General features: G+C 43.0%; 1 protein-coding gene across 1 annotated transcript in view; it reads left to right on the top strand.

Annotated features, from left to right (window-relative positions):
- hectd1 (HECT domain containing E3 ubiquitin protein ligase 1) overlaps window positions 1-11,783 on the top strand; it is a 46,835-nt gene that overhangs the window by 9,308 nt on the left and 25,744 nt on the right. Inside the window, exons 8-19 of the mRNA XM_015392540.1 lie at window positions 1,204-1,450; window positions 1,533-1,796; window positions 3,324-3,535; window positions 3,624-3,770; window positions 4,408-4,502; window positions 5,813-5,918; window positions 5,995-6,129; window positions 6,207-6,346; window positions 8,387-8,599; window positions 8,701-8,811; window positions 8,892-9,058; window positions 9,589-9,765. Of these exons, the coding sequence (XP_015248026.1) occupies window positions 1,204-1,450; window positions 1,533-1,796; window positions 3,324-3,535; window positions 3,624-3,770; window positions 4,408-4,502; window positions 5,813-5,918; window positions 5,995-6,129; window positions 6,207-6,346; window positions 8,387-8,599; window positions 8,701-8,811; window positions 8,892-9,058; window positions 9,589-9,765 (2,014 nt within the window). The remainder of the gene's footprint in view (window positions 1-1,203; window positions 1,451-1,532; window positions 1,797-3,323; window positions 3,536-3,623; window positions 3,771-4,407; window positions 4,503-5,812; window positions 5,919-5,994; window positions 6,130-6,206; window positions 6,347-8,386; window positions 8,600-8,700; window positions 8,812-8,891; window positions 9,059-9,588; window positions 9,766-11,783) is intronic.

Genomic DNA, 11,783 nt, shown 5'->3' with positions numbered 1-11,783 from the left:
ATCCATAAACAAGGGTGTTGATGGCAGCAGGACACCAGAGTTTCTTCTCCAGAATGGAGTCACAGCCAAACAGGAAAATACCAAATGATACTACTATGACGAGAAAAAGCAGAGAGAGCATAACGTTAGAGATTGAACCAATAGATTCTGCAGAGTTGGAGAATAGAGATAGAATGAAGCAGAATGATGAAAAAGGGGTCCCTATGTCCTCCAGCAGTCTAAGCCTATAGCAGCAGAACTATAGAGATAGTTCAGGATAACCTGAGCCACTCTAACTAGAAGCTTTATCAAAAAGGAAAGTTTTAAGCTTAGCCTTAAAAGTAGACAGTTTCACCTCCTCCAGCGGTTGGCTTCACACAGTAGCACCTCAGCTCCTCTACTGAACCATCAGTGCTGAGAATCTGAATCGATCTGATGCTTGAATGTTTTTCCTTTGAGTCAGATAACCAGGAAAAGCAGGAAGTAGCTGATAAGTCCGGATGCTAGCTGCGCTAACTTTATAAAGCAACACTCATTCTGGTTGGTTTAGACCAACAACCAATGTTCTGCCAGCATTGTGCTGTGTGTTCCCTCAATGAGGAAAAAGGGAAATTAGTCAAAGCATCGCAGTTGGAACAACGTCTCTCTTTATATTGTGAAAGTTTCAGTCAGGTTAGCCTGTAAATACCACAGCATTACACAACTACAGTGGAAATATAAGCTGTTAACCTGGACCTGAGCAGCTCAGACAATCAACCCATTCATATAAGAAAACCTTTCTATTTTATTTCAAGAGCAGAAACAATTAATCAGATTAATGGATTATTGAAATAATCATCCACTAATTCAGTCATGGATTGTTAACTGAAGTATAGAGACTAAAACGTTCCTTTTAGCTGATAGAGCGACCCACTTAGAGCAGGAATTATGCCAAATTGGTAAAAAGCATAAACCTTTTTCTACTAAGACAAGAGAAAATGTTTTGTCAATCTGCTCTATCCAGAACTCCTCTAGTGGAAAACGTCGTCTTTAAGGAACTTTTTTCTATCCAGTTTATTAATCGATTGATTGAAAACATTATCAGCAGATTTATCGATTTCCAGTTGACGGGTATTAATTGTTCAAACATTAAAACTTTTCTTCACTATTTCTTCAGATGCGCCATCTGGTTTGTTGAAAAGTGCTGACTGATTAAACTTTGACTGAAACTCCTTAGACCTTAAGAATAACCCCCAGGTTTTCCTGCAGGAGGACGAGGTTCAGGAAGATGCCAAGGAAGTCCAGCAGGGGAAGCCGTACCACTGGAGGGACTGGTCCATCATTCGGGGCAGAGACTGTCTCTACATCTGGTCAGACGCCGCTGCCCTGGAGCTCTCCAATGGTTCCAATGGCTGGTTCCGATTTATTCTGGATGGGAAGCTGGCCACCATGTACTCCAGTGGGAGCCCAGAGGGGGGTTCTGACAGCTCTGGTATGTCGGACATGCTTTTATTCCACTCAGTATCTCCTGTGTTTTGTGCTTCGCTGACTTGCTCCTGTCCCACATCCTGCAGAGTCTCGAAGCGAGTTCTTGGAGAAGCTCCAACGGGCCAGGAGTCAGGTCAAACCTGTAACAGCCAGCCAGCCCATCCTCTCCGTCGTCGGTCCCACTAAGCTGACGGTTGGGAACTGGTCTCTAACTTGCCTGAAAGAAGGAGAAATCGCCATCCATAACTCGGATGGACAGCAGGCTACTATCCTGAAGGAGGACCTTCCTGGCTTCGTGTTCGAGTCCAACAGAGGAACCAAACACTCGTTCACTGCAGAGACGTCTCTGGGTGGGTCAACATTCAGGGGTCAGTGTTCACAGCTAAAAGATGGAGAGAAAAGGCGTCTGGGCCGATCGGGGTCCAGGAACCTCAGTCTGTGGTGATGGTAGCAAATAGACCGCTGGTTCTTAGGCTGCGTTCACACCAAAGGCATTAGGGGCGTCAAAAACGCATCAAAACAGAATCTGGACGCTGGTCAGACCGTTAAGTTACTTTGAAGCTTCGGCGCTATGGATGTTTATCTGCTCTGTTCTGTAGCTTCAAGCTAGACAGCAGCTTAGCTTTGTTTACTTTGAGTTGGAAAAATAGTTTAAACATAATTTTTCACTTTTTTTACATATACAGTACAGATGAGCAATTCACATTCAACTTAATATATGTGAATGGTGGATGGTCGGCATTCATTGATCAACTCCTCCGTATCCGTGAATTGGTGGATTTCTGACGTTTTCCACATATCTAACCAGTCTTCATCTGACATTTTCCTGTTAAACTCTGATTCCCACTTTTCTTTTATATACTTGGTTGGAAGTTTATTCTTAATTGAGGTGTGACGCAACGAGAAGCGCAACAGTTTAGTCTAAAGAACATGGCGGCTTCAGCCGATGAGACTAGCGTTAGCGTGGCTATCGAGCAAGTTTTATGGGAATTACAGAGTATTTCTTCACTGAAAGAAGAGCAAAACACTGCTCTGGAGGCTTTTCTCAGAGGAAAAGATGTTTTTGCTCTTCTCCCGACTGGTTTCAGCAAGAGTAGCCTGGCTGGTGGTTGTGTTTTCGTCATCGCTCTGTTAGTACGTCATATGCTTCGTTGATCTGATTGGTTTATTTGGCCCGTCTATCACCAACATAGGCCAATCAGCTAACCAGTATTTTCGCCCCTTCCCAAAATTACTTCAATGGAAGGTTTCCAGATGGATATGCGGAGCAAATCCAGCAATTCCATCTGGCGGAGTCAGGTTAGGATCCCACCTGATTTCTGTCTTATGTTTTAACACATTTTTAATTGAGAAAGTCCATCTGAAAATATCCTCTGTTCATCAGTTCAGTTCATCAGTTTATAATCCCACTGAAATATGCAGTTCTGGTTCGGAGCGCCAGACCTCCAGCATACCACTGGTGTTCAGATGAGCAGATCCTGTCAGACCAGCATACCCATATTCAATACCAGTTTATCCCTTTAGTTTTGTTTAAAAAACAACAACTTTAAACTACCTCAATGGGTGTGTATCCCTTTAGTCATGTTTTAACATTTCTAGTTAATTTGGGTTTTATAAACTGTTTCTCCATAGTTTATAAAAAAATATTCTAGTGCAGCAATAATGATCAGAGCTCGCTCTCTGTCTCTGACACTGAAGTGATGGACGCCGAAGCGTCTACCAATCAGAATCAAACACTCTGATGTTCCTGAGGCTGCCCCCCCATAGACTTTGCTTGTAAATCCGACGTTTTGACGCCCAGACGCGCTCAGTCTGAATGTAGCATTAGCATTAGCCTGAGCCAGAGCCGCCTTTAACCCTTGGGTTAATGTGTGCAGGCTCTGAGTTTGTTACTGGCTGGACTGGGAAGCGGGGAAGGAAGCTGAAGTCCAAACTGGAGAAGACGAAGCAGAAGGTGAAGAGCATGGCGAGGGAGCTGTATGACGACCACTTCAAAGCCGTAGAGAGCATGCCTCGAGGGGTGGTGGTCACTCTGAGGAACATCGCCACGCAGCTGGAGTCTGCCTGGGAGCTGCACGTCAACAGACAGGTACGCCGCCGAGTGCCGGGGGCTCAAACCTCTAGAGCGGATTCCAGATCATGGGGACTAACCTGCGTTGGTTTGTTTGCTCTGGCAGTGCCTGGAAAGTGAGAACTCATGGAGGGATCTGATGAAAACTGCTCTGGAGAACCTGATTGTGGTGCTGAAGGATGAAAACACCATTTCTCCGTATGAAATGTGCAGCAGTGGCCTGGTCCAGGCTCTGTTCACTGTTCTCAGTAATGTGAGTATGAAGGAAAGCTGTCAGACTGACATCTCCTGCTTTTAATCAGTTTCACATCCGTTCATTGGAAATCACATCTTTTACATTTTTTAGACAGTTTTCTTTTATTCAGTAACATTTTAAAGGAAAAGTCTGGTCAGCAGGAATAATCAATGGATTATTATTTATACCTAAACATATTTCACTGCGTTCATTGTTGGATCGGCTACTTGAAGAGGGAGGATTTACCATCAAACTTCTGGCCAGAGAATTTATTGAACAGTATGAAATAATTTCATATTTAAAGTACTTTCAGATGTTTAAATTCTCGGTGTGGCTGGACTTTTCCTATACAAATGTGTAAGAAAAGGTTTTTGTTGTTTCCATCAGTATCTAATACAGCTGGAACAACATGTTGCGGAAATATAATGTTTTCAGGAAAATTTCCGCTTATCAATGAATCATTAACAGATTAATAAGATCAGTCAACTTTAGACTAACTTGTTAAGCTTGCATCTTTGCTTTAAAGGTTTTATTTTTTTTTTAAAGTTTAATCCTGGTTGCCTTCCTATTTCTTTTTTAACCATAAGCCGTTTTCTACAGGAGAATTTTCCAGATGTTGACATGATAACTTGAAGCTGTTGTGTGTTTCATGCAGAGTGCAGAGCTGGACGTGAAACTTGATTGTAAGCCTTTATTGGAGAGGATCAACGTCTTTAAGGCGGCTTTCAGTGAGAATGAAGATAACGAAAGGTGAATGGAGCCACTTTGGTTCAACTTTATATACCGTTTCACTTGGTACTAGAAAAGTTTGCTGGTTTGTGTTTTAAAATGTTGAAGATACTGATGATATACAAGTTAAAATTGTTGAACTTTAAATCTGCAAAGGAAAACATTTGATTCAGTTAATATGGAATAGGGCTGAGCAATTAATTCTGCTTGCAATATAATTGCAATTTAACACACATTTAATCACCCTATAATTAACTAGGCTTAGTCAGTAAATTTCTCCCTCCAGCCCTTTAGGTGGTGATTAAACGCTTTGGGCTTGTTGCCACACAGAAAGGTAGAGAGACTTTCAGCTGGCGGCAGATCCATGAATACATGTAGAGCTTAACAGTTGCTACAGAAAAGTCCTGTAACAGAAACTGAAAGCTTGGGTGAAACATCTATAAGCTTCTGTTTAGTGCTAAATAAAGATGCAATCACAATTTTTTTTTTTTTAATAATCGCAATTTATATTTTTGTTAAATTTGTTCATCCCTTATATGGAGTGAAATGATGAGTAGTTTTAGAGATTAGCTGCTTCTGAGGGCTGAGGTCTGTCTGTTAGCTGTTAGCAATGACTCCCCCAGTCATATTTTCTGATTATATATTAATCAGATTAAATGTGACAAACTGTTTGGGTATAAATGGGGACATTATTTTACCAGCTATAGAAAAGCAGTGCTTTCAGGATGGGAACTAAGAATCAGAAATTTTTAATAAACTAATGAATGACTTGTTCCCTTTTCACACTGGGGGAAAATGGTTTAAATGTGGGAACAGTGGACAAATGACCTGCGTTAATAAATCGCCTCGGCTCTGATCGGCGTGCTGAACACCAGAGATGGGTTGATTCGCTAATTTACGTGCTACCATTGAACCTAACATAGAGACGTCAACACGCCGCGCCGGTCGCTTCTGATCGAATGAGCAGAACTGACTGTTTCCATTGGATAAACATGGAGCAGCTCTGGTGAGACGGATTCAGACGGATAATAGAGAGAAACAATAAAGCACACTGACTACACCCTGGCTTCCTGATATGTTGCTCTCCGTTGTTTACTTTCCTGATTTCTGTCACACTGGTGATTTCGGCAACCCTAACACAGCATGTTGATGTCACCAGACATGCAGCTGCAAGCGAGGGGTTGGGAAGGGAACGTAATGAATGTTAGCTGGTCGACCCAAGTTTGGAAAACATGCTTTACCTGCTGATTTTATATGGTTTGAATTGCTGTAGTTTAAGGAGCGATTTACCTCTGACTACTTGATCATTAATCCTCTGAATGTGTCTGCAGCCGACCAGCAGTTGCCTTAATCAGAAAGCTGATAGCTGTCCTGGAGTCCATCGAGCGTCTACCTCTTTACCTTTACGACTCTCCAGGCTCCTCCTATAACCTGCAGGTGAGTCGTTCTGCCTTCTGTTCTGGTTGTAGTCAGTCGGGTCCATCCACAGCTCCTCATGTGTGATTTCTGTCAGATCCTGACAAGGAGGCTGCGTTTCCGTCTGGAACGAGCACCAGGGGAGACGGCTCTGATCGACCGCACGGGTCGCATGCTGAAGATGGAGCCGCTGGCCACCGTGGAGTCTCTGGAGCAGTACCTTCTAAAAATGGTGACGTCACTCTCCAGACGTTTTCTGAGCAGTGGGCAGGCTTTGTTATCGACTCCTAACCCTCTTTGGTTGTCCAGGTGGCGAAGCAGTGGTACGACTTTGAGCGCTCGTCGTTTGTTTTTGTGAGGAAGCTGAGGGAAGGGCAGACCTTTACCTTCAGACATCAGCATGACTTTGATGAGAACGGCATCATCTACTGGGTCGGAACAAATGCAAAGTAAGTCCACTAGCAGCAGTTAGCTCTGCTCTCCACAAACGTCTTGCCAACAGTTTTCAGCTCTGAATAAGAAAAGTTTGCAGTGTGGTCGTCCTCTCTCTTCCCATCAGTATCATTCACACAGTGTGACTGATTCATCTGAAGAGTTAAGCGCCGTCTGATGCGTCAGGCTGGGCCTTAATCACTACCGCAAACAAGTTCAAATATTTGGATGGCTGCACTTTTTTAGATCAGCTGATGCCCTGAATGCCTTTATTTACACAGGAAACAAGCCTGTTAGATGATTTGCTCTTTAAAGAGAGAATTGTGGGGAAAAACAGCAGTTCTTCCTCAGCCTTTTTCTGTTTGGTTGCTAGTTGGAAACCCGCAGCTTTTTGAAAACGTATGAAAAAGGAAAAAGATGGATTTTTGTTTGTTTTAATATAGTGTGAAGAAGGACTAACAAACATTAGTTGTTTCCAATGCTGTACAAAATTTGTATAATAAAACAAATTTTAAGCAATAAATTTTAACGTTGCTATAAACAAAGAGTTGTATCATTGCCTGCGAGACATTTTTCAGGGCAGCACAGTGCCAGGCAGGTGGCTGTTGTAAACAAAGCGGTGGGCGCACTGTTATTAAATCTGATCAGCTTATTTTTGTTTCCATAGCCTGGTTGGCTCATCAAAACATTGCTGCTGCGTTTTATTGCCCTGTTGCCCCAATGGGGGGAAAAGAGGAATGTTTTGTTACTGAGGTTTGAAGAGGATTGCATTTTGAAATTACAGGAGTTATTATGCATATTCCAATTTTTTTATTTTTTATCTATTTCAAATCCTCAAAATAGAAATAAAACAAAATTCCGATTTCTTTATTGTATTTCTAATAATTCCATTGATGATAAAAATCGTAATTCATTAAAGGTATTGTTTATTATTTAAAAGACCTGCCCTCTCTTGTGCTGTTCTCATAGATTAACTGATCGTTGGTCACGTAGCTCCTCCTCCATAGCGCGGTGTGCCATCTGTGCGGGCCACTCTGAAAGCAAATCCCATCATGCTTTGCGAGGAGTGCTCTCGGTGCAAAGCATTCTGGGATATATCTGCCTCTTCTGAGGCCTTTCTTTTCTTCTCATACATTTCGTAGACACTTTCTCTCTTCCGACCGTCGGCCATTTTCAAAGAACAGTGGTGAGAAAGGTGAGCTTCAATGACCGTCTGAAAGCGTAGCTCACCATGGATATACTTCTCACCAGAATGAATTACAGTTAGAGGACCATTGATCTAGATGATCCACCCGGAAATAAAAGACCATCCTCTTTAAGTTTAACTTCCAAGCACCAAACATCGTACTGTAGATTGATCACATGGTGTCATTTTCTCAGGATGCGCTGCAGGGAAAATAAACATTCAATCATGAAGGATTATTGTGTATTTAAGCCTATTTAGCTGATTTATACTTGGAGCCCTCAGGTTAAGTTATTGCAGCTCCAGACAGATCTGTAATCGTAAACTGGAGTATAAAATACGCCTGTAGCTGACGGAGCGACCCACTTAGACCAGTAATTATATCAAAACTGTAGAAAAATATATAAACATTTAGCATTTAAGATGAAAATAAAAAAAGGATTTTTCATCTGTCAACCTGCTCTATCCAGAACACCTGAAGTGGAAAAGTTTTTGTTTCACCTGGTTTGATTTTATAAAAAATCTTCAATAAGGAACCTTTTGACAATCCGATTATTAATCCATTAATTGTAAAAAAGTAATCAACGCATTAATCGATTTGCAAAATAATCGTTACTTGCAGCTCCAGTGCTAGGCTGCTGCTTTTCCTTAAATCTGTCAAAGGATAAAAATATTGAACAGCCACCACTAGGAGGCGTACAGCTGGCGCACCAAGCAGGTGTTTGTAACAGAAAGACTGATTGTTGAAGATCTCTAGCCGACTAACTCCTCGCCAAAGGAAGCTGAATGCAGCTGTGTGGGTGTGTCATGCTTTGCTTCGCTCTTAGCAGGAGCTCTAACCCTCAGCAATGTTTCCAATCTTTGTCGCCCTCAGGACGGCGTATGAATGGGTCAATCCTGCCGCCTACGGCCTGGTGGTGGTGACGTCCTCAGAGGGGCGGAACCTCCCTTATGGGCGTCTGGAGGACATCCTCAGTCGGGATAGCTCCGCTCTCAACTGCCACACCAACGATGACAAGAACGCCTGGTTTGCTATTGACCTCGGCCTGTGGGTCATCCCATCAGCGTACACTCTGAGACACGCCAGGTCAGAAACCCCAGAGGCCTGCAGTGTTTTCTAAGAAGTAATCTTTAAAACTGTGCCAACAAAACCGGTTACTTTTTGTACCTTCCTTCCTCCCTCTGCAGAGGTTACGGTCGCTCAGCGCTGAGGAACTGGGTTTTTCAGGTCTCAAAGGATGGTCAGAACTGGTCCACTCTCTACACACACATAGACGACGGCAGCCTCAATGAGCCGGGGTACAGCTTACGCTCCAACTCCGATGTTTTAGGAAGTAAAATTTTTTCCTGCTGAAGACTAAAGGTCTGCTTCCCCACAGGTCAACAGCCACGTGGCCTCTGGACCCGTCCAAAGATGAGAAGCAGGGCTGGAGGCATATTAGAATCAAACAGATGGGGAAGAATGCGAGCGGTCAGACTCACTACCTATCTCTGTCTGGGCTGGAGCTGTACGGCACGGTCACAGCCGTCTGTGAAGACCAGCTAGGTGAGAACCTTACCTCAGTCCGCTCACAGGTTGGATGGGGATTGGGAAGTAGAATATCAAAGTGTGTCTTTTCTCAGTCTCACAGGGTTCAAGGGGAGGTTGAGGGAGAAAAATAAGTGGTTAGAGCTCCATCAGCCTCTGCCATACAATGAAAGGAAGGCAGCTGATGTGAAACATTTCATCTGTCTAGTTAAAGATGTATTAAAATAACAGGAAATGTTGGCGAGGTGAAGTTGGTTTTCTTGGGTGTTTGTGTGCAAGAGGCTCTATAAATGTAGGGACCAGGGCTGCACCAGTCAGAGCTCACCGACAGTCGTACACTCAAGCTGCTGCCTCTCCAGCTGCAGGTGTATTAATAAACCTGGGTTCTTCCTGGCAAGATTGTCTGTGTCTCAGTTCTCCGCTGCTCCAAAGGAACTAAAACATGAAGGGAAAATAGGCTTTAAGTCCCCCCTAATGTCCTGACTGCTAGGAGCGGAGAGAACGTGGATGTTAAGCAGAGATCTGATCGTCTGTCTGTCCTGCTGCAGGTAAAGCTGTGAAGGAGGCCGAGGCGAACCTTCGCCGCCAGCGCAGACTTTTCCGTTCTCAGGTCATGAAGTACATCGTCCCAGGGGCGCGGGTCGTTCGTGGTATTGACTGGAAGTGGCGCGAGCAAGATGGAAACCCCCCTGGAGAGGGAACAGTCACTGGAGAGGCTCACAACGGTAAGTTGGAGTCCATTTCATGCAAATCCCTGAGAGTTAGAGGAACCTGTCATTTCTTTAGCCTCTGATAAAACTGTTAAAAATGAGAGCAGCTTTGTTAGCGACAGCATTTAAATCCGCCTCCAGGAGCAAATGAGGGCAGAGATTCACTGCAGCAAACATTTAAACTCTCTTCCTCCCTGCATCAGTTCCCTTCCAGCTTTCTCTGTTAACTTCCCCCCCCAAACCAAAGTCCAGTTTAATCCGTGATCTTCATAAAAACATTCCTTCATGTCGTTTTCCCCTCGTTCCTTACCAGCACAACCTTTAACACATCTGATGTCAGAGTTTGGCTTCTTTTATCTCCTGATATTCCCTGATGCAGATATTTTCTCCTCTGTTATGTAGCTGGAAAAAAGTATTCAGCTATTCACCCCAGTTAAAGAAACGGAGACGGATGGATTTCACTCAGTTGGCACTTTATTTTCATATCTTTGCAAAGAGAACAGTTCATCATACCACCCGTACTGCTTGGTAATCAGCCCTGTTCTGCCTGGGCAGAGTGTGTTAGCCTTACATACAATAATGGAAAGATGTCGGTCAAAACAAATTAGACACTTTGGTTGAACAGTAATATGTTCTGAATAAACCTTGAGAAAGAATCTGGCTTGTTATGGGAAGAAGTTATGTCTGGTCTACAAACACCCTCACACAGGGGAACTGTGTGGCCTTGCAGGTGAAACTGAATGTGAAAACTTTTATACTGAGGAAATAGGATAAATTAATATATAAAATGAGGGAAATCTAAATTTTTCAACCAGTTATTAGAGGTCTGATTGGAGCAGAATCCATTATTTCTCTGGTCTTAGCAGGAGAAGCAGTTCCTTGTCTCAGTGGGACCTCTAGAGTCAGACTTCTAACACAGCGCTTTAGTCTCAGAGGGCCGCAGTGTTAACCTCACTGTGAGTTTAAGGTTTCAAACATCCACATTAGGGCTGCAAGCGAACAATACAGCCGCCTGCCCTTTAATAGAACATGCTGGTGAACATTCTCAGTCATCCAGGTCATAGCCGTTCCAAAACAGTAAAAAGAAATCCACTGGACTTTGTTTCCAAGTTTGAAGATGTTTTGCTTCCCATCTTTGAAGCTTTTTCCACCCTACAGGGGAACAGAAGACCTCGCCTGTTCATCCAGGCCAACTATTCCCTTTAACAACCCTCCTTTCAGAGACATAGACAGGTACGGGGCATTGCAGGCTAAGAAGCCAAACGACCCCCGTTCCTCCGTTTCAGTTTGCATGTTTTCTAAACAAAAACATGGTTTTGATGTTTCTGAACTAAACTCTATTTCTGACATTTTGAAATGAAAAATCTTCCTGGATGGAAGAAAAACATCTTCCAACTTGGAAACAGAGTCCAGTGGATTTTTGGAATGACTGTGACCTGGATGACTGAGAATCTTCAGCAGCATATTCTATTATCAGGAGAACAATACAGCCACTCTGCCCTTCTAAGAACAATTTAAACAACAGATAAAACTTAGATCTGTGAACCCTAGAAGCTGACCGTATAGTTGGCATTGTTTCAAGCTAAAGCAGACATGGATCCATCACAATAGAACTGATTCCTACGGCAGAACCTGCAGAAACAAACTTTCCTTCCTCCTTCACTTCGTCCTCATTTCATGTTTTTAGCCCCATAAATCCAATCATCAAAGTCTGATCGTATTCTCTCTGTTTGGATTCTTTCTATGTCAGAAATTATTTTCTCCTTTTGCTTTTATTTTCTCTTCTGTCACATTATTTTCTAGTCACTCCTCTGGAACTAAAAGCCTTTTCTGAATAATCCACATCATTATATAAATAAGAGTTTTCAAATGTTCTCTGGTTTATTATTCTGAGGTTGGGTTCAAACAAAAATCGAATACTTTTTTGGTACACGATTAAAATACACGCCCGTTAGTTCAAAGTTTATTTTTCGTACAAAACTGAGGGGATAAACTGAGGGGATAAACTGAGGGGATAAACTGAGGGGATAAAC

Source organism: Cyprinodon variegatus, unplaced genomic scaffold (assembly GCF_000732505.1).
Source record: "Cyprinodon variegatus isolate N-32 unplaced genomic scaffold, C_variegatus-1.0 Scaffold595, whole genome shotgun sequence".
Lineage (NCBI taxonomy): Eukaryota > Metazoa > Chordata > Actinopteri > Cyprinodontiformes > Cyprinodontidae > Cyprinodon > Cyprinodon variegatus.
The sequence above is the reverse complement of the archived record's forward strand: the minus strand, read 5'-3'. Positions and strand labels throughout refer to the sequence as shown.